The 24,730-nt window shown below is 40.4% G+C and overlaps 1 protein-coding gene across 1 annotated transcript in view; it reads left to right on the forward strand.

Annotated features, from left to right (window-relative positions):
• Positions 1-12,644: 12,644 nt before the first annotated feature.
• Positions 12,645-24,730, forward strand: part of LOC109917895 (cystine/glutamate transporter-like) — a 43,070-nt gene continuing 30,984 nt past the window's right edge. Inside the window, exons 1-4 of the mRNA XM_020517766.2 lie at positions 12,645-12,864; positions 16,146-16,272; positions 22,446-22,561; positions 24,110-24,235. Of these exons, the coding sequence (XP_020373355.2) occupies positions 12,645-12,864; positions 16,146-16,272; positions 22,446-22,561; positions 24,110-24,235 (589 nt within the window). The remainder of the gene's footprint in view (positions 12,865-16,145; positions 16,273-22,445; positions 22,562-24,109; positions 24,236-24,730) is intronic.

Consider the following 24,730-nt stretch of genomic DNA (forward strand, 5'->3'; position numbering starts at 1 on the left):
AGCAGGTCTGGCAGTAACCGCGAAGGAAAAAACAGAGTTAACGTTTTGGGTCCAGTGAACCTTCCTCAGAACACTGAGTTCCTGAGTTCTGAGGAAGGGCCACTTGACCCGAAGCATTAACTCTGTTTTTTCTTTCACAGATGCTGCCAGACCTGCTGAGCTTTTCCAGCAACTTTGTTTTTGTTCCTGATTTACAGCATCCGCAGTTTTCTCGGTTTTTATTCTTTCCATTTTGTTTGAGTAAGTTTTGTCTGTAATAAACTAGTTTTTTTTTAATGAAAGAAATTGGCTCACTTGTTTCTGGTTCTGAACTGAAAGCTATTTAGTTGGCATTGGAGTAGGAAAGGAATCAGTTCAGCACTCTAGCTAGTTGTAACAGAGTTGAGAAATTTGCATAACTTTATCCAGAATAAATTCTTTCATACCTCAATAGGTCAGACGCACAGTAAAATCTTGAGAGCTGGCTGATGCAGAAGATGATGAGTGATCAGAGCCATACAATGTAAGATTCAACAATCTTAAGAGAAGTCACATGGAAGGAGACAAGTTTCTTATTTCTGCGACACAATTGAACCCATCACTTTGCATGTAAATGCTTCATAAAGAACACAGTGTAGCTCTGGTACAGAGCTCTAGCATCAGCTGAGATCAGTTATGTCAACATAGAAAGAGAATTTTTGGTTGTATACGTGAAAATTCCATACATATCTATTTGGGAGAAAGTGCATAGTTAGGAGCAATCATTGTCCACTGAAACAAATCAACAAGAAAATTCTATGTAAACCACCAACAAGATTGCAGAAGTTTCTCTTAAAGCCTCAGACTTACAACATCACCCTGAATTACAAGGAAGAGAAGCCAGAAAGAGAAATAGTTCTCGCAGATGCCCCGTCTCAGTTGTCAACACAGGAAATGCATGGGAGCAAAGATTTATGTATCAAGATTCATCACCTAAAACACCACTGAAACTGAGTCAAATTAGAGATGGGAACATCAAAGACAAAGAGTTACAGGAATGGCCCAATAAAATACAGCTAGCACAACCAGCAATACAGAAATATTGGTCTATTAGAAATAACATTGCACTCGATAATGATGTTTTGCTGACTGGATCCAGAATAATCAGACTCAAAATGATGAAAGAGTAACTTCTCCAGATGATAACCAAAAGATATATGAGTTAAGAACTATAAACTCAGGGACAAATCGGCTATTGGGCAGCATCAACAGAAACATCAAAAATGATGTCTACATACAGTGTATCCTAGATGCACAGAAATACACATCACAGATAGGAAATGATAGCTACCTGAGTCAACCAGACCATGTTATAGTGGGAGCCAATTCACACACAATCAAGAATAGCATATCATTGTCACAAACTACAAACAAATATTCCCTTCGTTTGAAAAGTGAAAGATTTAAGAGCAGCTACTGAGAACGATGGTGGAGTGAGTGGATGATTGTGGATGTGGTGCCAATCAAATGAGTTGCTTTGTCGTAGATGGTGTCAAGTATCTTGAGTGTTGTTGGAGTTGCAATCTTCCGGGCAAGCAGGACATATTTCATCACACTCCTGACTTGTGTCTTGTAGAATGTGGATAGGCTTTGTGGAATCAGGAGGTGAGCTACTCAATGCAGTATTCCTGGCCTCTGACCAGCTCTTGTAACCACTGTGTTTATAGAATCATAGAATCCCCACAGTGCAGAAAGAGACCATTCGACCTATCGAGTCTGCACTAATGTTCTGAACAGCATATCACCCAGACTGACCACCCCACCCCATTCCCTGCAATTGCCCGTGGGATTTTGCCACAGCTAGCCCACCTAGTCTGCACATCCTGGACACTATGAGGCAATTTAGCATGGACAATCCACCTAACCTGCACATCTTTGCCATGGGAGGAAACCAGAGTACCCAGCGAAACCCACATAGACACGTTGAAGACGTGCAAACTCTTCACAGATAGTCACCTGGGTCCCTGGCACTGTGAAGCAGCAGTGCTAACCATTGTGACACTCCTTATATATTGAGTCCATTTGAGTTTCTGGTTTGTGTAATAGAGTGGATGCTGACAGTGTGGGATTCAGTGATTGTAATGCTATTGAATGTCAAGGGGTGGTGGTTAGATTGTCTCTTTTTGGAGATGGTCTTTGCCCAGCATTTGTGTGTCATGAATCTTACTTGCCTCTTGTCAGCCCAAACTTAGATATTGTCCTCATCTTGTTGCATTTGAACTTGAACTGCTTCAGCATCTGCGGAGTTGTGATTGGTGCCAAACATGCTTTCAATTAATTTCTTGTTAATGTTGAGTCCATTAGGAGCATGGAATGTAAAAGTCAGTGAGGGAGTTGTTGGCTTAGTGATATTATCGCAAAACCATTGACAGCAACTAGAGAGAGAGTAGGGCCACTCAAAGATCAAAGAGGTTGTTTTTGTGTTGAACATCAGGAGATGGAAGAGATAGTAAATGAATACTTCACATCAGTTTTCACTGTGGAGGTAGAAATGGAGGCTAGAGAACTCAGGGAGATAAATACTGTTGTTTTGAAAACAGTTTACATTACAGAAGAGGAAGCGCTGGAGATCTTAGAAAATTTAAAGGTGCATTAATCTCGAGGACCTGATCCAGTATATCCCAGGAACCTTGTGGGAAATTAGGGAAGAAATTGTGGGGCCACTTGCAGAAATATTTGTATCATCTATAGCTACAGGAAAGGTGCCGGATGACTGGAAAGTGGCTTATGTTGTGCCTTTGTTTAAGAAGGGGTGTAAGGAGAAGCCTAAGAAATATAGACCTGTGAGTTTGGCTTTGGTAGAGGGTAAGTTGTTGGAAAAGATCCTGAAAGATTGGATTTATGTGCATTTGGAGAGGCAAGGAATGATTGGGGCCAGGCAGCATGGTTTTGTGTGAGGGAAATCATGTCTCACAAACTGAATTGAATGTTTTGAGGAAGTAACCAAGAAAGTTGTTGAGGGCAGAGCAGTAGACAATGTTTACTTGGACATTAGTAAAGCCTTTGACAGGGTTCCGCATGGTAGACTAATTAGTAAAGTTAGATTACATGGGATTCAGGGTGAGCTTGCCAATTGGATACAAAAATTGGCTTAACGGTAGGAGACGGAGAGTGATAGCAGACTATTATTTTTTGTACTAGAGGCCTGTGACCAGTGGTGTTCCACAGGGATTGGTTCTGGGTCCACTTTTGTTTGTCATTTATATAAATGATTTAGATAAAAAATAGAAAGCATGGCTAGTAATTTGCAGGTGATTGGTGGGTATAATGGACAGTCATGAATGTTATCTAAGATTACAAAGAGATCTTGATCAATTGGATCAATGGGCTGAAGAGGGGCAATTGGAGTTTAATTTGGATAAATGTGAGGTATTGCATTTTAGTAAAACAAAGGCAGGACTTATACAATTAAAAGTAGACCTTAGGTAGTGTTGTAGAATAGACAGCTCTAGGAATTCAGGAACATAATTCTTTGAAGTTTACATCACATATAATAGGATGGTGAAGAAGGCATTTGGCACACTTGCCTGCATTGCTCAGACCTTTGAGTATAGGAGTTGGATGTTACGTTGAGTTTGTATAGGAGATTGATGAGGCCTCTTCTGGAATACTGTGTCCAGTTCTGATTTCCCTGCTATAGGAAAGATATTATTAAGCTGGAGAAAGTTCAGATGAGATTTACCAGGATGTTGCTGGGAAAGGAAGGTTTGAATCAGAAGGAGAAGCTGGATAGGTTGGGACATTTTTCACTGGAGCGTAGGTCATTGAGAGATGAGCTTATACGGATTTATAAAATGATGAGAGTTTAGATAAGGTGAATGGCAGGTGTCTTTCCCCTAGGATGGGGAATTTCAAGACTGGGGGCACATTCAGGTGAGAGGAGAAAGATTTAAAAAAGAAACGAGGAGCAATTTTTTTACACAGAGAGTGGTTTGTGTGTGGAATGAACTTCTAGAGGAAGTGGTGGATGTGGGTACAGTTACAACATTTAAAAGACATTTAGATAAATACATGAATAATAAATGTTTGGAGGGATATGTACCAAGCACAGGCAGGTGGGACTAGTTTAGTTTGGGATTATGGTCAGGATGGACTGGTTGGACTGAAGGGTCTGTTTCCATGCTGTGTGACTCTGACTCTATGACCAGAAGCCCAGTTCATATTCTGGGGATGCAGGTTCAAATCCCACCGTGGCAGATAGTAGAATTTGAATTCAACAAAAATCTGGAATTAAGAATCTAATGATAACCATGAAACTGTTGCTGATTGTCAGAAGAAAAATCCATCTGGTTTCACTAAGGTCGTTTAGGGAAGTAACCCACTGTTCTTAACTGGTCTGGCCTACATTTAACTCCTAACTGGGCAATTTGGGGTTGGACAAATAAATGCTGGCCTAGCCAGCAATGCCCACATCTTGCAAATGAATTTAAAAAATATAAACTTTCTCAAATGACAAGCACAAGGTGTACAAAGGATCTGGGATCCGTTTAAACATAGCTGTCAGAAACACAGCAGGGTGCTAATGGCCCTCATGACTGTAGTGTGAAAAGCAAATGAAAGGGAAAATTTAAACTCAAATGTTCATGCAGTGGCACTAAGTTTCCAACACTAGAGGTGAGGTGTTTGTGAGATGAAAACATTTGGGCTCCTGAGATGATCACCAGGTTACTGGCCTCTGTGGCCTACTCTAAACATGTCTCGCAGCATCATAAGAGCAGTAAGGCTTGGCCTGCTGTGTTCATCCAGCTCTGCACCTTGTTGTCTCAGATCTTCCAGCATCTGCAGTTCCTACTATCTCTAAGCATGTCTGTTTGATTTGGCACATTGGAATTCTTATTCTAGGTGGAGAGCTAAGTATAGCTTTCATGTGTACTACAGCTTTGATCGGGATCCAAACGAATTCCTCTGCAAAAGTCCGTGACTTGGAACTGTATAATTCCCATGTTTTATGTAGTAGTGAGTGAGTGAATGACATTGTATTTAAAAATCAAAAACTTTCAGCTAGTTGATGCCTACATAGCCCCACCCACTGGAACAGTTGTGCCATCTTATGACAAAAGGAAAAACACAGAAAATTTGGACAAGTGCCACAAGAGATCACCTTTGACATTAAACATGCACAGTGGAAAACAGCCATGGTTCCCTGCATAAATAAAATTCTGACACTTGAACACTTTTGGGGGTCTATAGCTCCTGGTTCTATCATCATGCAATTAGCGTTGGAGTCTCTTAGGGTTAGAATTTCATATTTTGTACTTTAACAGAGGTTTCTGATGTTTGGGTTTCATCAGCCTCCTTCCTTCTACACTGCTCCCAATCCCTTTCTCCCTTCTCTTCTCTTTGCCCATCCTCTCCCCTCTCTCCCTTACCTCCCCTGCCCCATCCCTACTTTCATTACTCTCCCCCTAACCTCCACCCCTCCACCAGTCCCCTGTGCTGAAACAGTTTGGTTTAGAACAAGATTAGTTTGGAACTCAAGACCTTAGCACTGTTATCGATGTGGTTGGAGCTCTTACCTTTTGCTGTGCGCACTGTATTCACCTATTTCTGAATGGCAAGTGAAGGAAATCAAATTGCCTAACGACAGGGGTCTATGATGGTGGAGACTTCATTGGGAGACTGAAATGGACCACCCACTTGTAATTTCTGTATCAAGATGTTGGCAAATGCTTCAGCCTAGTATTTTGCAGTCACGTGTAGGCCTTCACCATGTGGAAGGTGATAGTGTTCAAGGAGCCCGCTCCTTCTGTTGTATTTGAATGTAGTGAGAATGGTCTATCAATTTTCAATGTTTGTAATTAATTTTTATACCTGAGGCTTTCGTGAGCAATAAATGGTTTTAGAAAAGGCATCCCTGGCTGCTGTGATCAACTGACATGACCGCAAACGCCACATTCAAAATACAAAACCAGCTATATCGAAATTACCATTTTTAGGTAAGGGCACTGGAACTCAGATCTACATTTCCCAACTTGATTCATGCCTTAAATAAAAAAAACCCAAAAGAACTGCTGATGCAGGAAATCAAAAACGAAAACAGAAATTGCTAGAAAAATTCAACATGTCTGGCAGCATCTGTGGAGCGAAATCAGAATTAATGTTTCGGGTCCAGTGACCCTTCCTCAGATTCTTATTTCTCTCCACAATGCTGCCAGACATACTGGCTTGATTCATGCCTTTCTGGAAGTTACAGTCGGAGTTGAAATGTTGTCTGTGGGGTATTCAGCTTGGAAAAAGAGTGAGCAGACCCATGAATATATAAATACACATTTATTGATATAAAGGAAAAACCAAAAGAACTGCAGATGCTGTAAATCAGAAACAAAATCAGAAATTGCTGGAAAAGCACAGAAGGTCTGGCAGCATCTGTGAAGAGAAAATCGGAGTTAACATTTCAGTTTCAGTGACCCTTCCTTAGAATTGATGGTAGCTGGGAAAATGTCAATTTATATGCAGAAGATAATGTGGGGGGAGGGGTAAGGAGTAAACGATAAATGGGGATCAAGCCCAAAGAGACAGAAGAACAGTTGGACAGACAATGGAGTGGATAACAATCTGGCTTAGGAAGGTGAATTGCTATTAATGGAGGGACTGTTAGTGACTAACAACGGATGGTGTCTAATAGCAGACTATGTGATAACAAGACCTGGTGTGGGGGCGTTGGGGTAGCTCAAGCCGTAAAGTTGTTGAACTCAATATTGATGCCAAAAGCTGCAGGGTCCCCAAGCAGAAAATGAGAAGCAGCATAACAGAGACAAGGAAAAGTAGATTTGTAGGCAAGAACTGGAAGACACATGCTCTGTCTGCATTTCTCTCAACCTCAAAATTCAGTACCCAATCAGTGCCCAGTGAAAAAAAAATGGAGAAATGACCATTTACTAAGAAACCAAGGTTATCTGCAAGTTTTGTCACTCCTGAGAAAATAGGGCCTCTGTTAAACAATTGGAACTCAGATTCCATTCTTATTATTCAAGTTCAGTTAAAAAATTGAAACTGTAACTTTCTTTACCTTCCTGTATGTATGGACATCTTCCATTCCACCCTTCTTTTCTTTTTAAAACTTTATTACCGGTATTTGTATGCATATGTTTGGTATTCCATTTTCTTTTTCTCAGGTTTGATAGCTAGTAAAACTCCACTTTCTTTTACACAACAAAATCACACATCTAGGAATTGGCTTGTCTACATTTTAATGCATTTAATAATTTGAATTGAAGTATAATAGCGTGTGCTTAAAAAATGTAAAAATATTTGCTGTATTCACAAAGAGGAGTTTATGGGGGGTGGGTTAATGGGGGTGATCACTCCTCCACGTGGTTGGAGTTGCTGGTTAATATTCCAGCACAATTCAGGACTATTGTTCTTTTATTTGATTCATCGGTTGTAGGATTGCTTAGTTCAATCTATAACATATTGTTTCCACTATATGGATACAAATCACCTGTTCTAGTTTGCTGAGGGAAGCAAAGATTGAAGCAGATTGAACTCTGGCTGCAATATCTAATTCTCCTAGAATAGTAGAATGGTGACAGAGGACTTCAGGTTTGCAAGTGAAGTTAATCAAAATAGAAGCTGGAGCTACACATAACATCTGTGGTGATATAAGTACTACAGACAATTATCAAGGACAAAGTTCATTCTCACTTGGAGAAGTATGGGTGATGGATTTGTTAAAGACATATCATAGCTCACTTTCATGACTGAGTTATTTAGAGTCATAGAGATGTACAGCTTGGAAACAGAGCCTTCGGTTCAACTTATCCATGCTGACCAGATATCCTGTGTAAACCTAGTCCCATTTGTTGTTCTGACAGAAGAGAATGATATAGGAATGTTCCTCCCTACCCTAGTATCAGTGTGTTTACCTTTCTTGTTATGCAAAATGTACAAAGCTTCAGGTAACTAAGAAGGACTGGTGAACCAGGCAGACGCATGGCAGATGCAATTTAATGCAAATAAGTATGATATGATGCACTTTGAGAGAAGCAACATGCAAAAGTAGTAAAATTTAAAGGCATTTTGTGTTCAGTGGTGTGTAATAGCAAAGAGATCCAGAGAAAAGAACATACAAATCTTTGAAAGCAGTGGGCCAAATTGATGAAGTGTTTCAGAAGATATATGGGATATTTGATGTTTTAATTATGAGTCCTGAATATGGAAGCTAGGAAGTCATGCTAAACCTTTACAAATGTTTTTAATTTAGGTCTCTGCAGAATATTGTGTCCAATTCAGGGCATCACACTTTTGGAAGGATGTCAAGGCTCTGGAAAGGTTACAGAAGAGGTTTGCTAAGAACGAATGAGTTCAGCTATGTGGAGAAGCTGGGATTATTCTCCCCAGAGCACACAGTATACCAGAGAGAGTTTAAAGAGGCATTCCAAAATTTTTCAATTCAACAAGTAAATAAGCAATGCCAAGAGGTCATAGATTTAAATAATTGGCAAAGGAGCTGGAGTAGAATGCAGCAATAGTTTGTTAATACAATGGGTTATAAAGATCTTACAAACCAGGAAGGTAGTGGAATTTAGTTTCACAGGAACTTTCAAAAGAGAAGTAGGCACAAGCTTTCAAATGACTATTTTCCCAAGTTATAGGGAAAAAGCTGGTGGAAGGCTTAAATTGGATCATTATTTCAAAGAGTTCCTTCTGGTCTGTAAGATTATCAGATATTATAATTTAGCATACATATATTTCTGTATTATAGTTCTCTCTGTTTGGCACCTCATTTTCAAGTGTGTCCAGTGCAACTCCCAGCATACTCTTCTATACCCCTTATTAAACTAGATTGGTCTCTTTCTTGTAGTGGTATATGCTAGTCCATAAGTTTAATGACACTACTGCCAGGGGAAACAGTTTCTCGTTAGTTTACTCCATTAGTACAGGAGGAATTTGCACCCTGCCATCAATTCTTCAATTATTTTATGCTCAATGGAGACAAAGCACTTTTCTTTAGTCTCCACTTAAAAGTTTTTCATCCTTGATACCATTCAGCTCATTTCTCCTGTTGCCTCACTATTGTAGAAATTTTTATTTCTACTTAACTAATAATGAGACTTGACTCCAGCTCCCGTTCGAAGCAATTTATTTTCTTACTTGGTACCAAGGAGAGTGAGTGTCGATCTCCACCAGCACCCGACTCTGCTAACACAACGTAAAACAATCTCATTTATACAATTAACTTCTGAGCAGGATGTTCCCGTGACATCTTATGTTTGTCGATTCACTCATTGTAAGTTTAAAGAAAACAGACACTGCTTGAGATAACAGGAATGCTGTTTTACAGATACCTCAATAATTACTTTTTCAAATGACCTTCGGCATGCAGCTAGCATGGGGAGTGATATACGGTTTGATTGAACTCTAGCTTATCAGTAACTAGGCCCCTTTGGGGGATACAAGGGACATCTCTAATTCATCCTAAAATCTTGGTATAGTGACAATATATCAAGAGACCCTTCTCTAGCTCTAGCTAAGATAACATGCACATAGTGATAACACAGTCTGAGTAACTACCTCCTGACTTCTGCTAATCTCATTAGAATCCCACATGCGAAACTAATTAAAATTCTTTCTCTATGCCATCTCCCATGTCTGCCTTTTCTGTCTTGGCCTAAGTTCCCATCCACCCTTGCGATGTAATTTCTGTCTTGGCCTAAATTCCCATCTACCCTTGCGATGTAAAATTTTTCTTCCACACTCACCAAACTCTGTGCTCTCCCCTCTGATCTCTCCTCTTTCCCAATCTACTCAACTCATCCCAATCTCCTCTCTCTCCTCCATTCTCCCCATCCCCAAATCTCTTCTTCCACTTTGATCTTGTCTTTCCCCGCTCTGATCTCAACTTCACATGATCTCCCCACCTTGTTCAATCTTCTCATTCTCTCTCTTATCTCCATCCTCACCCTCCTTAATCTGCTCATCCTCTCTGAACAGGCATCAAATGACAAGGAGATAATACAGAGATAGTAAGAACTGCCGATGCTGGAGTCAGAGATAACACAGTGTGGAGCTGAAGGAACACAGCAGGTCAGGCAGTATCAGAGGAGCAGGATAGCTGACATTTTGGGTTGGGACCCTTCTACAGAAATGGGGAGGGGGAAGGGACTTCTGAAACAAATAGAGAGAGGAGGGGTGGGGCTGGGGAAGGTAGGTGGGATGGTGATAGGTGAGTGCAGATAGGCAGTGGTGGGGATTGGTCAGTGAGGTGGGAGGAATGGATAGGTGGGAGAGAAGATGGACCGGTTGTGTCAGGTCGAGGAGGCGAGGATGAGAGGGAAGGTTGGTCATGGGATGAGGGGTGGGGAGATTTTGAAACTGGTAAAGCCCACATTGGGACCATTGGGTTGTAAGCTCCGAAGGCGGAATATGAGGTGCTGCTCCTCCAGTTTCCAGGTGGCGTCATTGTGACACTGGAGGAGACCCAGAATGGCCATGTCATTCAGGGAGTGGGAGGGGGAGTTGAAGTAGTTCGCGACTGGAAGGTGTTGTCGTTTGTCACAAACAGAGCACAGGTGCTCTACAAAGCAGTCTCCAAGCCTCTGCTTGGTTTCCTCGATGTAGAGGAGGCCACATCGGGAGCAGCGGATGCAGTAAACCACATTAGCGGATGTGCAGGTGAACATCTGTCTGATTTGGAAGGTGTTTTTGGTTCCTTGGATGGAAGTGAGTGGGGAGGTATAGGGGCAGGTGTAGCACATCCTGCGGCTGCAGGGGAACATGCTGGGGGTGATACGGCTAGTGGGAAGTGTGGAGTGGATGAGGGAGTCATGGAGAGAGCGGTCCCTACGGAAGGCAGATAGGGGTGGGGAGGGAAATATATCTTTGGTTGTGGGGTCAGATTGCAGGTGGTGGAAGTGGCGGAGAATGATACGTCAGATACGGAGGTTAGTGAGGTGATATGTGAGGACAAGGGTGATTCTGTCTTTGTTTTTGTTGTGGGGAGGGGGTGTGAGGGCAGAGGTGCAGGAAACGCAGGAGATGCGATCGAGAGCATTTTCGACCACTAAAGGAGGAAAGTTGCGGACCTTGAAATAAGGGGACATCTGGGATGTTCAGGAGAGGAATGCCCCTTCTTGGGAGCAACCACGGCGGAGGCAAAGGAATTGGGAATAGGTACTACTGTAGTTTTAAGGCTGGAGGCTCCAGCTAGGCATTTCTGCAGCAGCAACACCAAGTAGAATTAAGTTTAGGATTGGCCCTCAGACTCAACACCTGCAATCACAGATGATTGCCTTTCAAAACATCCCCAATAATAATTTGCTTCAGGATATAGGAAGACAGAAACAGGAATAAGCTATTCATCACCTTAAGCCAATTCCACAATTCACTTTGGTCATGACCAATCTGTCATTTAATTCCATCCTCCCAATCTGTGTTTACTGAACTCTGTCTTGACAGGTTTTGAGGGAAGAGAATTCTAGATTTCCAGTACATTTTGTTTTCATTCTCTGAATTACACTCCGGGGATATCCAAAGTGACAAAGTTCTCTCCTTCACTGGACCCTCAAAGAAATATCAATACTAAGTACACTGCTTCACCTTATTACTTGAAGAAACGCACCATCCTTTTTAGGTATACCTTTCATGTTTGTGCATTGTGTGATGCTAAAGTTATAGATCTTTCTGGGGTGAATGTGTGAGCAGTAACACTCCTCATGTAAATCCCTGGACATCCGCTGCTGACGATTTTTAAATCAACCGCATTGTATCAGAGTTTTGGGAGCCCACATTTCAGCCTTTTCTGAATTTTATTGATTACAAACAGAAGAAAATAGGAATTGGGGATTTCAGTTTATCTATCTCGCTTGGAGTGACGGCACACAAAAGCAGCCATGCAACTTAGAGGGAATGTTGCTGGTGTCTTGTCCTCTGTTTATCCCTCAATCAATATCACAGAAACAGATTATCTGGTCATGGTCACATTGGCGTTTATGGAAATCTGCTGTGTTTCCTACGCTATGTTACATCACAACTATGACTACACTTCAAAAGGACATTGGCATGTACAAAGGTCATGGAAAGTGCTATGTAAATGCAAGTCTTATTTCTTTTTAATTGACATACTATTGAAAGGAGAACAAATGTTATTTTAAGAAATGGCTATGTAGTCACAAGTATGATGTATTGCTATTATCTGTGCTTGAACTGAGTATCACAGAATAACAAGAAAAGAAACGAAAATCTGGGAGTTCATCTCAGCATTGGAGCACTCTAACTTTATTAATGGCACTATAGTGTCTCTGTTACTATTTTGCACTCCTTTTGAGAAAGTGGTAAAGTATTCACCTGGTTAATTTTTACTTACTATTTAATAAGATGATTTTCTTTGCAGCAGCTGTCAAACATTATTCCAAAAATTAATTCTTATTCATTTAGTTTTCTTTTGGAAAGCTTTTGGCTTCTTTCCACTTTGTTTCTCTTTTAGGGAATTGTTGCCAACTGCAGCTGCTTTAAATGAGCTTCACGTTTACCATTTCTTTCTGTTGACACAGTGGAGGGACCAAAGACTTTGTTCTCTGCAAAGAAAAATATATTGCACCAGAAGATATTTAACAGTAGGAAGGTTAAAAGATTTTTTTTTTCAAACTTGACCAACTTATCTTTTTAAGTGATTTATTTTTAAAATCATGGGAAGTTCTTCAGAAAACATTAAGGATATAACTGATTCTAAGGAGCGAGCTGTGTTTTTGAGAAAAAAGGTTACCTTGTTGCGATCTGTGTCATTTTTAATTGGTACTATAATAGGCAGTGGTATATTTATTTCACCCAAAGGAGTTCTGATCAATTCTGGCAATGTCGGGACATCCCTGGTGATCTGGTTGGCTTGTGGAATTCTCTCAATGTTTGGTAAGTGCACATTTTTCTTAATGTTTGTGGAGATACAGCAGATTGACATCTCTGCTCTGTAGCTCAAAATTTGGGCAAAGATAGAACAATGAAGTCCTGTTGGCTTAAAGTTAGGCTCTTCATAAATTGTTCATATTTAATTTCTTACTTCCATTTCTTAACTGAAATGTTCACCCACTTCCTTGACCAAACACATTTATCACTTGTGCATTCATATTTCAAGAAAAACATTTTGAAGCAAAGGCTTTCACGTATTGTCATGAACCATTTGGAGTTGGTTATCAAAAGCACCAAATACAGTCAACTGTACTGTATATTTGCTCCATTGTCACTGTCATGCAACCTTTGAAATCACATGAAAGGAAGCCAGAACAACAGCTGAAGACCACACTGTGTTGTAGTGTGTATCTGAGGAAAATTTAAAATATTTTAAAATGTGTTGAAGATAGAAATTACAATTTATAAAGCAGGCTTCAATAAACTGCTTAAAGTGTTGGGACATGAGATTCAGATCAGGATCTCTGCTGAGGATAATTGTCTTTTGAAGGTGTCACTGAACAGTTACCTCCTATGTAACTCATATGGCAAAACAGCTGGAGATGGAAGCTCATCCCCTGCAAATGCTGAAAATGACCAAATGTGCCCTTTCATGATACCACATAGCCATATTGACTAATATGCCCATTTGCCACATATAGGCGATGCAGGTCCATTCAACAAATTTCATTTTATTCATAAAAGATAAAATATTCAGCTGCAAGATGAGCCTGGTGCTAGCATTCCTTTAAAGGCAAGGCATCCAGCTTGCAAGTAAGGTGACTTTGAAGAATTTCTGCGTTAGAAAATCTCAATACATACTGCAAGCTTTAATTTGAGGTATTGTGGAGAATTCCAGGAATTAACAGGGAGTGCTGCTGTATTCTCACAATGATGGGCAGAGGGTTTGGCTATCTGTTTGCACAAAGGCTGTAGCAGTTATTGGAGTAGCAGTGGCTGTGCCGTTGAGTTGGAAATATGACAGGGAAGTGGAGCAGAGGCTAAGGAAAGGACAAGCTATGTGCAATGCACTTGTTTGCACTTAAAGCTGGACTCCTCTGTTGTCCTTCTCAGTGACAAAAGGATGTCTGGGAGCCTTGCCAGTGCATCAAGCACCTGAGTGTGCACATTCACCAGAGTTTTATTGTATCCATTGAGTTTCCCAACTTTACCTGTAAAATTTCTGTGTTTTTGCTTCAATGAAGCTGGGAGCAAGTAACTCATGAACTCTCATTACTATACCTAAAAATATGGGAGAAATGTTAAGAAATTACAAGAGCCCATAATTAAAGATAAAGTGATTAAACCTTTGAAAATACTAAGCTGATCAGAAAGAGCCAGCATCGATTTGTAAAGGGGAGTCCTGACTGATTATTTTCAAAGAAATGACTAAAAGTACAGGCAGGGAATGGATCTTATTTATACGGACTCCCAGAAGTTATTTATAAGAGACTGTTCCCTAAAGTTGACACAATGAAATTGAAGACAAATTATTAACCAGGTTCAGAAACTGACTGAGTGACAAGAAACAGTGAAGGGTTAATGAGCAAGTTCTATAATTGGCTTGCAAAATTCCACAAGCAGCTATACTTGGGCTGCAAAAATTCATGGTATTTATTCATTTCAATGGTGGGATAAAAAGAATCCATATACTCAAACTTGTTGATAAAACAAAGAAAGTTGGTTTTGTTGATGAAAATGTAAAATTATAAAAATGGATCAATCGACAAAGTGAATGGGCAACAACGGTGACGTGGAATTCAAAATGGGCAAACGAAGGTCAAACAGTTTGGATAGAAGGTTAGGACAGAATACATTTTAAATAGTGAAAAAGCTAGAAACAGTGAACAATCCACTGAGACTTGAGAATCCATTTACTTAGACTATTAAATATGAACGGGTGCAGAAGGTAATATAAAAGGGGAATGGATTGATATCCTTTGTATTTAGAGAACTTGAATATAAGTCATGTTTCAGCTTTGCAGAACCCTGATTAGACCACACTTGAGATATAGTGTAAGCCATCCTGAGCACCATATATTTGGATGGATATAATGATCGTGGAAAAAGTGCAATTTAAATTTATGAGAATGGTTACCAAGCTTTAACTTACAAGGATGACATCATACAAATAAGAATTGCATTCCATTATCAGAAGATTAAGAGGTAATTTCATCTGAATTTTTTAACCTCTAAAGGGAACTGATACGATTGCGGAGCCCGGGATAAGCAGGTGTAACCCAGGCCTCAGAGCCCGATCTTTCAGGAGTGAATTTAGGAAACGCTTCTATATGCAAAGGCTGATTCATCTGTGAACATCAATTGATGCTATAAACAATTGTTAGTTTTAAAACTGAGATTGCTAGATTGCTGTCATCCAAAGATAATATTTGATATGGGCTAAAGACCAGTTTAAAGAATTAGGTCACATATCAGCCTTGATTTGATTGAACAACCCTCCTCCTGTCAGTATCTCTCAATTTAACCATTTAAATCCTGAAGACCAGGAAGGTACAGTCGTGCTTAATTGTCAGCTTTGTCAGCCAACTGCCCTGAAAGGGAAGGAATCTAAGATTTAGCTCTTATCGTGGGGAGTTTCAACTGGTACAAAGGGATATGGTCTAGCACAGTGCATCAACACATTTTCACAGGGTGACACCACATGAGGATGCATCTGTTATTCCTACACTTATTTTTGCATATGATCAGTTTTTAAAGGTTTACAATAAATTAAGCTGAATTGCTTTAGAGCGAGTCCAGTGCAACAGAGTGAGGTGACAGCCAATGCCCCTCACTACTCACCATATAGAAAATTTCTGGTTTGAACCAGAATTATTAGAAGAGGGAGACAGATAAAAAGGGAAACAAAAACAGAAGTTGCTGGAAAAGCTCAGCAGGTCTGGCAGCATCTGTGAAGAGAAATCAGAGTTAACGTTTCTGGTCCGGTGACCCTTCCTCAGAATCTCATTGCCTCATTGGGGCATATCCTACCATGGGAAGAGTCACAGAATAGCCTGTGATGAATAATCTTCACCTTCCATGAAGGCATTTAGAGACTTAGAACAGAGACCTGAAAAAGATGCACACATCTTTGGATATTTGGAAATAAAATGTATGTGGAAGTTTTAAGGATTTGTAAGAGAAAAAAAAGGGGAAAATAATTACATTCAACAGCAAATTGCAAATTTTGTTGTAAAATGTGATATTACCATTTGCTGATGTCTTTTCAATTTACTATGCATCAGGAGCTCTGTCTTATGCAGAACTTGGAACAAGCATTAAGAAATCTGGTGGACACTATATCTATCTTATGGAGACTTTGGGACCACTTCCAGCCTTTGTGCGATTGTGGTGTGAAATCATTGTAATCAGGTAAGATACCCCCATGTAATGCTAATAATCTCATACTTTCTACCAAGTGAAACAATTAGGAGGCTAAATTGGAATTGGAAAAGAGGATTACAATGCACAATTGACCCACATATTACATTAATGCAGACAGACAGCTAAAAGAAAAAGGCTAACTTCATGCTGTGTATTCATTTCCATGATCATGCCAACTGCAGCATTCTTTAGCTATGGACATCAGCAGTAGTCCCAAAATGAAGGCTTCATGACTGCTGTGAGAATATTGGATGTTAACCTAAATGATTTACTGTCAATGGTCACGCACCAGCTGGGCATTCAGGGAGTGCAATCTCTTTCAGTTCTGCTATAGGGCAGAGTTGACATGTGGCTCTCACAAAGCAATCTGTTTTACAATCAATGCATCTTGGGGAAGCTTGCAATCCTCACAAATCCTAGCTATGCCAGCTTGTCTCTAGCAAGTTAGAATTAAATATAATTAATTCTCTTTAAATAAAGAGCACCTTAACCTTGGACAACAATGAACAAACAAATATGCAAACAAATTGCAAGTATCTTCATCTCCAGCATAGAATACTGCACTGCTGTGAGACTTTCCAAACTTCTGAATCCACAAGTATTCACATGTGACCACTTAGCCACTGCAAAGCACAGACTCCAAACTTCAGAAAACCGTGTGTCAAGTTACAGCTGACTCCTCTGTGTTCCTTATAAGACCATAAGACAGAGGAACAAGATTAGGCCATTCAGCAATTTGAGTCTGCCATTCAATCATGGCTGATTTGTTTCTTAACCCCATTCTCCTACCCTCTCCCTGCGACCCTTGATCCCCTTGCTAATTAAGAACTTATCATTGTCTTAAATACACTCAATGACTTGGCCTCCACAGCCTTCTGCAACAATCAGTTCCACACAATTAACCAGCCTCTGACTGAAGAAATGCCTCGTCATTTCATTTCTAACGGGTCATCCTTCCACTTTGAGGCTTTGTCGTCTAGTTCTAGACTCTCTTACTCCTGGAAACATCTTCTCCATGTCCACTCTATCTAGGCCTCTCAGTTTACGAAAATCTTACCAACATCCTTAACTTTGGCAACCCTCCTGGTGCCTATTGTCATTGCACCAACCATTTCTGTGTGAATGCAGATCAGGAGTTTTCTGTCCATCATCCCATCAAAGTCCTCATCCAAGTCCTCTACAGACGATCTCATGTGCAATTATATTTTCCATAAACTGAACTAGCTGTTGAATTTTCTCATCCTATGCCACTGTGTCCATGATTCACCCTGTGCTGATCTTGACTCAACACAACACTGCTACATATGGTCAGTGTCAGTGTTTCAGCTGGCGGATATGAGTGGGGAATGGAGTTAGTGTTTCTCTCTCTAGGCTTTTAGCGTCATGGTCCATTGGCTGGATATCTTGGATATCTGCAAGCAGAAATGTGAGAGAGCAGTGTCGGAGTAGGGGTACGAATATAAGAGAAACTTAAATAGAATACTTACAACATTTGCAGCTTCTACACTAAAACAGAGAGTCCATTGGATTGGGAAAGACCATGATGCAGGACCATGCAATCATCCTTGATGACTTCAGCATTATTGTTGGCCACTGTATCAGCGAGATGGCCACTCCATTATCCCTAGCACAAATTTTTCAATCAGGTCAGCTCACACCAAACCTGTCCCCATCTGTCTATTTTTGTTACTATTTATGTTGGCAACGTTGTCCTACAAAAGAAACTGAAGTATATCAGTGAGCATGTTTCAATGTGTTTGGGAGATGTGCATGCCACAATTGAATAGTTGACTGCATGTGCCAGCAGTGAGACCTGAATGGGCAACTTGCAGAGATGCTAAGTATGTGAGGGTGAGGTGAAGTGCATGAATGTCAGGTTTGAATCTTTTTGATATAGATTGTTAAGTGGGTAAAGGAAATGTGGTGAAAGGAGCAGTGAGTGAGGCAAATTGGCAGGATTTGAAATGAAAGGATATATTCACTAACTTTGATCACTTGTGTAAGGTCATCAAATGTTAATAAAACTGCATGCAAACTCAATGCCAAACTGGTGGTACCAAACGTAAGATTTACGAGCAAAGAACATGCAAACCTCTCACACTACCTCCTGAGGGAACAGAAACTCCCTCCTTCAGGCCATCCCTTGCATTAATGTCTCTCGGCCATTCTATTGTCAAGGGGATTTTCCTGAAGGCCTAATATTGCTCTGCTGTAGCACAAATACACAGCATATTAAAGAGATGTACAATTTGGCTTTAAATAGTGCTGTTAGCTTTAAACAGTTCTAACAAAGTTTTATGTGGTGCTTAAATCATGGACCCAAATTCAGGAGCTAGCCAATAAGTTCCAACAGAAGTAGAAACACATAAATTATGTTCTGTGGGACCATGTATGGATCACTGCACACAAATATTCTCTTGAACCCAACTGCCACAGCATTTTTAAAATTCATTAATGAGACATGAGCATTTAAGGTCCATTCTTAATTTCCCCTGAGAAAATGGTGGTAATCCATCTTCTTGAATTTCTGCATTGCATTTTTTTAAAGTCGCTAATGGGATGTGAATGTCACTGGCTGGGCCAACAATTACTGGCCAACCCTAGTGGCGCATGACTAAGTGGTGGGGAGCTGCCTTCTTGAACGGTTGCAGTCCATTAGGTCTAAATAGACCCTCAATGCTATTAGGGAGGGAGTTCCAGGATTTTGCCCCAACGACACTGAAGGAACGGAGATTTATTCCAAGTCAGGATGGTGAGTGGCTTTGGAGGGGAACTTGTCGGTGATGGTGTTTCCAGGTATCTGCTTCCCTTGTCCTATTAGATGGAAGAGATTCTGGGTTCGGAAGGTGCCTCCCTCTGGGTGAGAATCTTTTTCTCAGATCCCTCTAAACTATTTACTCCTTACCTTAAACATATGCCCTGTAGTCTTAGACACTTCAGTCATGGGGAAGAGATTCTCATGATATACTCTGTCTATACTTCTCATAATTTTGCATGCATCAATCATATCCCCCATCAGCCTTTTCCGCTCAAGGAAAACAATCCTGGTGAATCTCCTCTGCACCCTCTCCAGTGTAATCACATCTTTCCGATAGTGTGGTTACCAGAACAGCACACAGTATTCCATTTGTGGCCTAACTAATGTTTTATAAAGTTGTAACAGATTTCCTTGTTTCAATACTCTATGCCCCGGCCAATGAAGGCAAGCATCCTGTATGCCTTCTTCACCACCCTGTCTACCTGTGTTAATACCTTCAGGGACCTATGGACTTTTACACCAAAGTCCCTTTGTTTATTAGTACTCCCGAGAGATCTACCATTCATTGTATGTGTACTTCCCTGATTAGACCTTCCAAAATGCAATCCTCATATTTATCGGGATTAAATTCCATCTGCCATTGCTCTGCCCTATTTACTAGCTGATCAATATCAGACAGTAGCCTGAGACCTATCAACAACACTTTTCAAGTCATCTGCAAACCTGGTAATTATACCATCTACATTCATATCCAAGTTGTCAATGTATATAACAAACAGCAAGGGTCAAGGCTTCCAATCACAAATAAACCTCTCCACTATCACCCTTTGCCTCCTATTTGTTGTCAGTTTTGCATCTAATTTGCCTCCTTGTCTTTGAACCCATGGATGCAGCTTTTGGACCAGCCTTCCATGTAGGACTGGTCCATGTAAACCACATCATCTACGCTACTCTCATCAATATATTTAGTGATCTTTCCAAAATATTCAATTAAATTAGTCAGAAAGGATGTCCCTCTAACAAATCTGTGCTGACTAACCCTGATCAATCCCAGCCTTTCCAAGTATTGTTTAATCCTGTCTGTCAGAATTTTTTTCCAATAATTTCCCTACTACTGACGTCAGACTAACATGTCTGTCAAGCCTAGCCCTTGAAGCTTTGAAATAAGTTATGGTGCACGAAAACAATTGCATTATATTTAACTCTGTCTGTTAACATAAGCCAGCAGATTTAAATGACATGAGTAGTGCTCCATGGTTGAATTCACAAGGATCCCTTGTTCACTAAGTTAGCATTAGGGCTGTAAAGAACCATGCAGGGTGGGTGAAGGTTATGAGGGGGCTATTTGTGTGGGGAGAGGATTATAAATTAGTATGGAGAGAATGGGAGATGGAGATGGGTAGAGTATTTGAGTTGGCATCAATGTAGCATGGGAAGCATTGGGGAACCGTAGTGTGTGACGGATGAGGGCTGAAGAGTTGGTTTCGGTTTTATTGTTATATTTTTGTTAATCTTTCACACAGTGCCAGTTCACATTCAGGATTTCAGCTAAGCCACATCCACAGCAGGCAGCATCCATCCTCGTTCCATGGTCAGTGGGCTCAACTCCCAAGCAGCCCTACTTCTTGGGTCAGATTTGTGGTGCTGGGAGGAGTCTCTGCATCTGACCTGGAAGCGAAAAATCCAGGCCAGAATAAATTTTTCAGATGACATGATAGTTATGTGTAGGCAGTTTGTGATTCCTTACAGATGCATGAAATTAATACTGCAGAAAATCCGTGACCTCTTTCATTGTGAATATTGGCTTGCATAAGGAAAGCAATGTAATGATTGGCTCTGGCAAAGAGAGCATTGGTGACCTATTTGCTGCATCTGTGAATTACAGACTGCGAGATGACTGAACCGTGCTTTGTAGCACATTGAAATGACCTGAGGCAAAGACATTAAGGACAGTGGTAACTGTCACTGCTGCAGGAAAGTAGATCATTTTGGAGGGGGCTTCAGAACTCATTCACAACTTCTGCATGCACCACTGCTGAGGCAGAACATGGAAACTTGCTACTGACCTGCAATCACTGGCATTCTGCATAGAAACTCCTACAGTGTGGAAACAAGCCCTTCGGCCCAATAAGTCCACTCTGACCCTCAGAGCATCCCACCCAGACCCATCCTCCTATAATCTACACATCCCTAGACACCATGGGCAATTGAGCATGGGCAATCCACCTGGCCTGCATGTCTTTGGACTGTGGGAGGAAAGCGGAGCACCAGGAGGAAACCCACACAGACACAGGGAGAATGTGCAAACTCCACACAGTCGCCCAAGAGTAGAATCGAACCTGGGCCCCTGGCACTGTGAGTCAGCAGTGCTAACCACTGAGCCACCTGCTACTGACCTGTAATCACTGGCATTCTGCAAGCAGCAGCCCTCACACGTTGTCTTCAAACTGACTGAAACACTGATTCTGCTTCTCCACTTCCTATTTATGTGACCCAAACACAGCAAGGATGTCAGGAACAAAAACAGATGTTGCTGGTAGCTCACCAGGTCTGGCAGCATCTGTGAGGAAAAAATCAGAGTTAATGTTTCGGGTCCGGTGACCCTTCCTCAGACCTGTATCCGCAGTTCTTTCAGTTTTTATGCAGCAAGAACGTCACCCAGCTTCAGCTTTGAATGCTTATTCATAGAGTTTAAGAAAAATAAAATCTGAAGAAGGAACTCTCCAAATTCACTACTACTTTGTCATTTTCTTAAAAAAAAGACAAATCACGATGAAATAAACAATGAGTACAGCTACTCTTAGAAACCTATTACACTAGGCTTCACTCAGCTGGGTCAGCATTGGGCAGATTTCCAATTTTTCAAACTAAAATAGCATCATGATTGTAAAGGTCCGGGTTAGATTTAATTCATGAGGCAGACGCCTCAGGTGACAAAGACAGGGTATGGTTAAGGTGATGTCAGGCACATATTTTCTGGAACAGGATGATAAGTCTGCTTTCTGACTTTAACTTCTGCGCTACCAATGTTCCATGTTGGAAAGGGAAAATTCTCCATAACTTATTGCGCAATCTGTAAGTATACAATTTGTTGTGAATTTTGTTGTGTATATAGATCTGTAGAGAGAGAGATGAAAATCACGTACTAAGATTGGTGTTCGTAAACATTAATTGTTGAAATGGATAAGTTGGAATTTGTAATGTATTTTTGTTTTGGTGTTTAATCTCCACAATTACTGGATGATGTTTCGTATTATAATTTCAAGAAGAAATGAAATTAAAAGTTATGTAATTAAAAAGAGAGTGCCAGTTGATCACTCTGCTTCTCTCATAAACACACATATATTCTGTATAATGTTTACATTCATCTCCACAGTAAAATGTTCCCCTTGTTTCTGAGCAGACCAGCACTCACTGCTGTTGTTGGCTTGTCATTTGGACGCTATATCGTTGAGCCATTCTTTGCCCCTTGCCAAGCTCCAGTTTTGGCAGTAAAACTTCTCACAGCTGCAGGAGTCTGTAAGTAACGTTATTATACCTGTCAGTCACAGAAACTTGATCTGTCTTGTGTCAGGTTAGCAATTGGGCCTGAAGTCCTCATGTTTTTTGACGTGTATATATTGTAATTTGAGTTGTGTGGTTGAGCAGGTCTTACCTCTACTGTTCGGATTTGGTAGGTTTATTGTGATCACATTGAAATGTTGCTAAGAGCTACAGAGAGTAGCACCTAGAATATAAACATCCTATTTCTTTTCATTTATTTATTTTCAATTTAGAAGCAGGAGTGGGCCATTCAGCCCCTTAAGCCTGCTCCACCATTTGATAAGCTCATGAGTGATCTGTTATGGCTTCAACTCTATTTTCCAGTCTACAGACCTTTGTCTTTCTTCTTTATTTTAATTAATTCATGGGTGTTGTTGGCTGACTGAGCATTTATTGCACATCCTTACTTGCCCTTGAGAATGGGTAGCAAGCTGCCTCCTTGAAGTGCTCAAGTCCCTATTGCTGTAGATAGTCCCACAATGCTATCAGGGAGAGATTTCCAAGATTTTGACCCAGTGACATTGAAGAAACAGTGATGTTTTTCCAAGTCAAGATGCTGGCTGGCTTGGAGGGGAACTAGCAGATGGTGGCATTTCCATGTATCTGTTGCCTTTGTTCTTCTAGATGCAAGTTGTTGTGGATTTGGAAGGCGCTGTTTAAGGATTTTTGGTGAATTTTTATGGTGCCTCTTATACATCATATACACTGCTGCTACTGAAGATCTGTGGTAAAGGGAGTCGATAGGTGGCTGTGCTAGATGGTGTCAAGCTTCTTGAGTGTTGTTGGAGCTGCAGTCATCTAAGCAACTAGAGAGTATTACATTGCACTCTTAACTTACATCTTATAAATTGTGGACTGGCTTTGGGTAGTCAGGAGGAGAGTTATTCACTGCATGCCTCCTAGCCTCTGATCTGATCTTACATGACAGTACATATAGGACTAGTCCAGTTCAGTTTCCGGGCAAGAGTAACACCCAGATCTTCCTTCTCTTTTCCTTCTTGATTTCCAAGTATTTTTGAGATGTTATTTGTGTCTTCTACTTGCCTGATGCATCCACCACAATTACCTTATTTCCCAATATTAAATTCCCACAATCTATCTCTTGAGGAGCAATGTTCACTTATATTACACTTTTTTTTCTTTTTTAAATACCCATAGAAACTCTTGCTACCTGTTTTATGTTTCTCACTAGCTTTCTAATATTTTGTAATTTCTCCCTCCTTATTTTGCTGAAAGTTTTTGCTGAATTTTAGCATATCAGAAAGAGTTTGCTCTCTAGTTGGCTTTAGAATGTGTAGTTCTAAAACAATTGTCCACCACCTGGGTGAATTCCCAACAATGATCTCATTTGGTCCAGTGTGTGAGCAAGACCTCCCATCCCTTCCCCTACTGGTGGTAAAACTGAACTCCAAGTATTTTCTGAACTCTTTGGTTTTTAATTATGATATTTTAAAACTACTGCTTTTTTTTTCCTGTCTTATTCAAATGTGACAAAGATTTCTTTTTGTGTTTTTTATCCTGCAGCTTTGGTGGTGTATGTAAATTCCTGCAGTGTGAACTGGACTGCCCGCATTCAGATCATTCTCACAATTTTTAAACTGCTGGCAATAGGATTGATCATTGTTCCAGGGATGATGGTCTTGGCTGAAGGTATGAATATATCTAAAAATTTTTTTTTGAAAATCTTTTCAAGTCATACATATACCACACAGAAGATGTCATTCAACTCATCATACACGTACTGGATCTCTGAAACAGCTATCAACAACTTCTCACATTCACCTATTAGTTTCACAATTCTTTAATTAACTTGTTCTATTTCAACAATATTCTCCCTTACCCTTAAAAGTTACTGTGCAATTTGTTTCCATGACTGTTTAATGTAGGACATTCAATGACCAAACAAACCTCTCCAGAAACAAAATCTCCTATCACTTTTTTTTGTTCATTTGGTGACAATGTTAAAATTAAATCTACCAGTTACTGGCTCACATATTATTATAAATAGATTTTCCCAATTTATCAAAATGTTTCATTATGTTGGACACCTTTATCAGATCTCTGCTTTACCTGCTGTTTCAATAAAAAAAATCTCCAACTTCTTTAGCCTCTTCTCATAACTAAAGTTTTTCATATATTTTTGTA

The sequence above is a fragment of the Rhincodon typus genome, chromosome 18, assembly GCF_021869965.1.
Source record: "Rhincodon typus isolate 14 chromosome 18, sRhiTyp1.1, whole genome shotgun sequence".
Lineage (NCBI taxonomy): Eukaryota > Metazoa > Chordata > Chondrichthyes > Orectolobiformes > Rhincodontidae > Rhincodon > Rhincodon typus.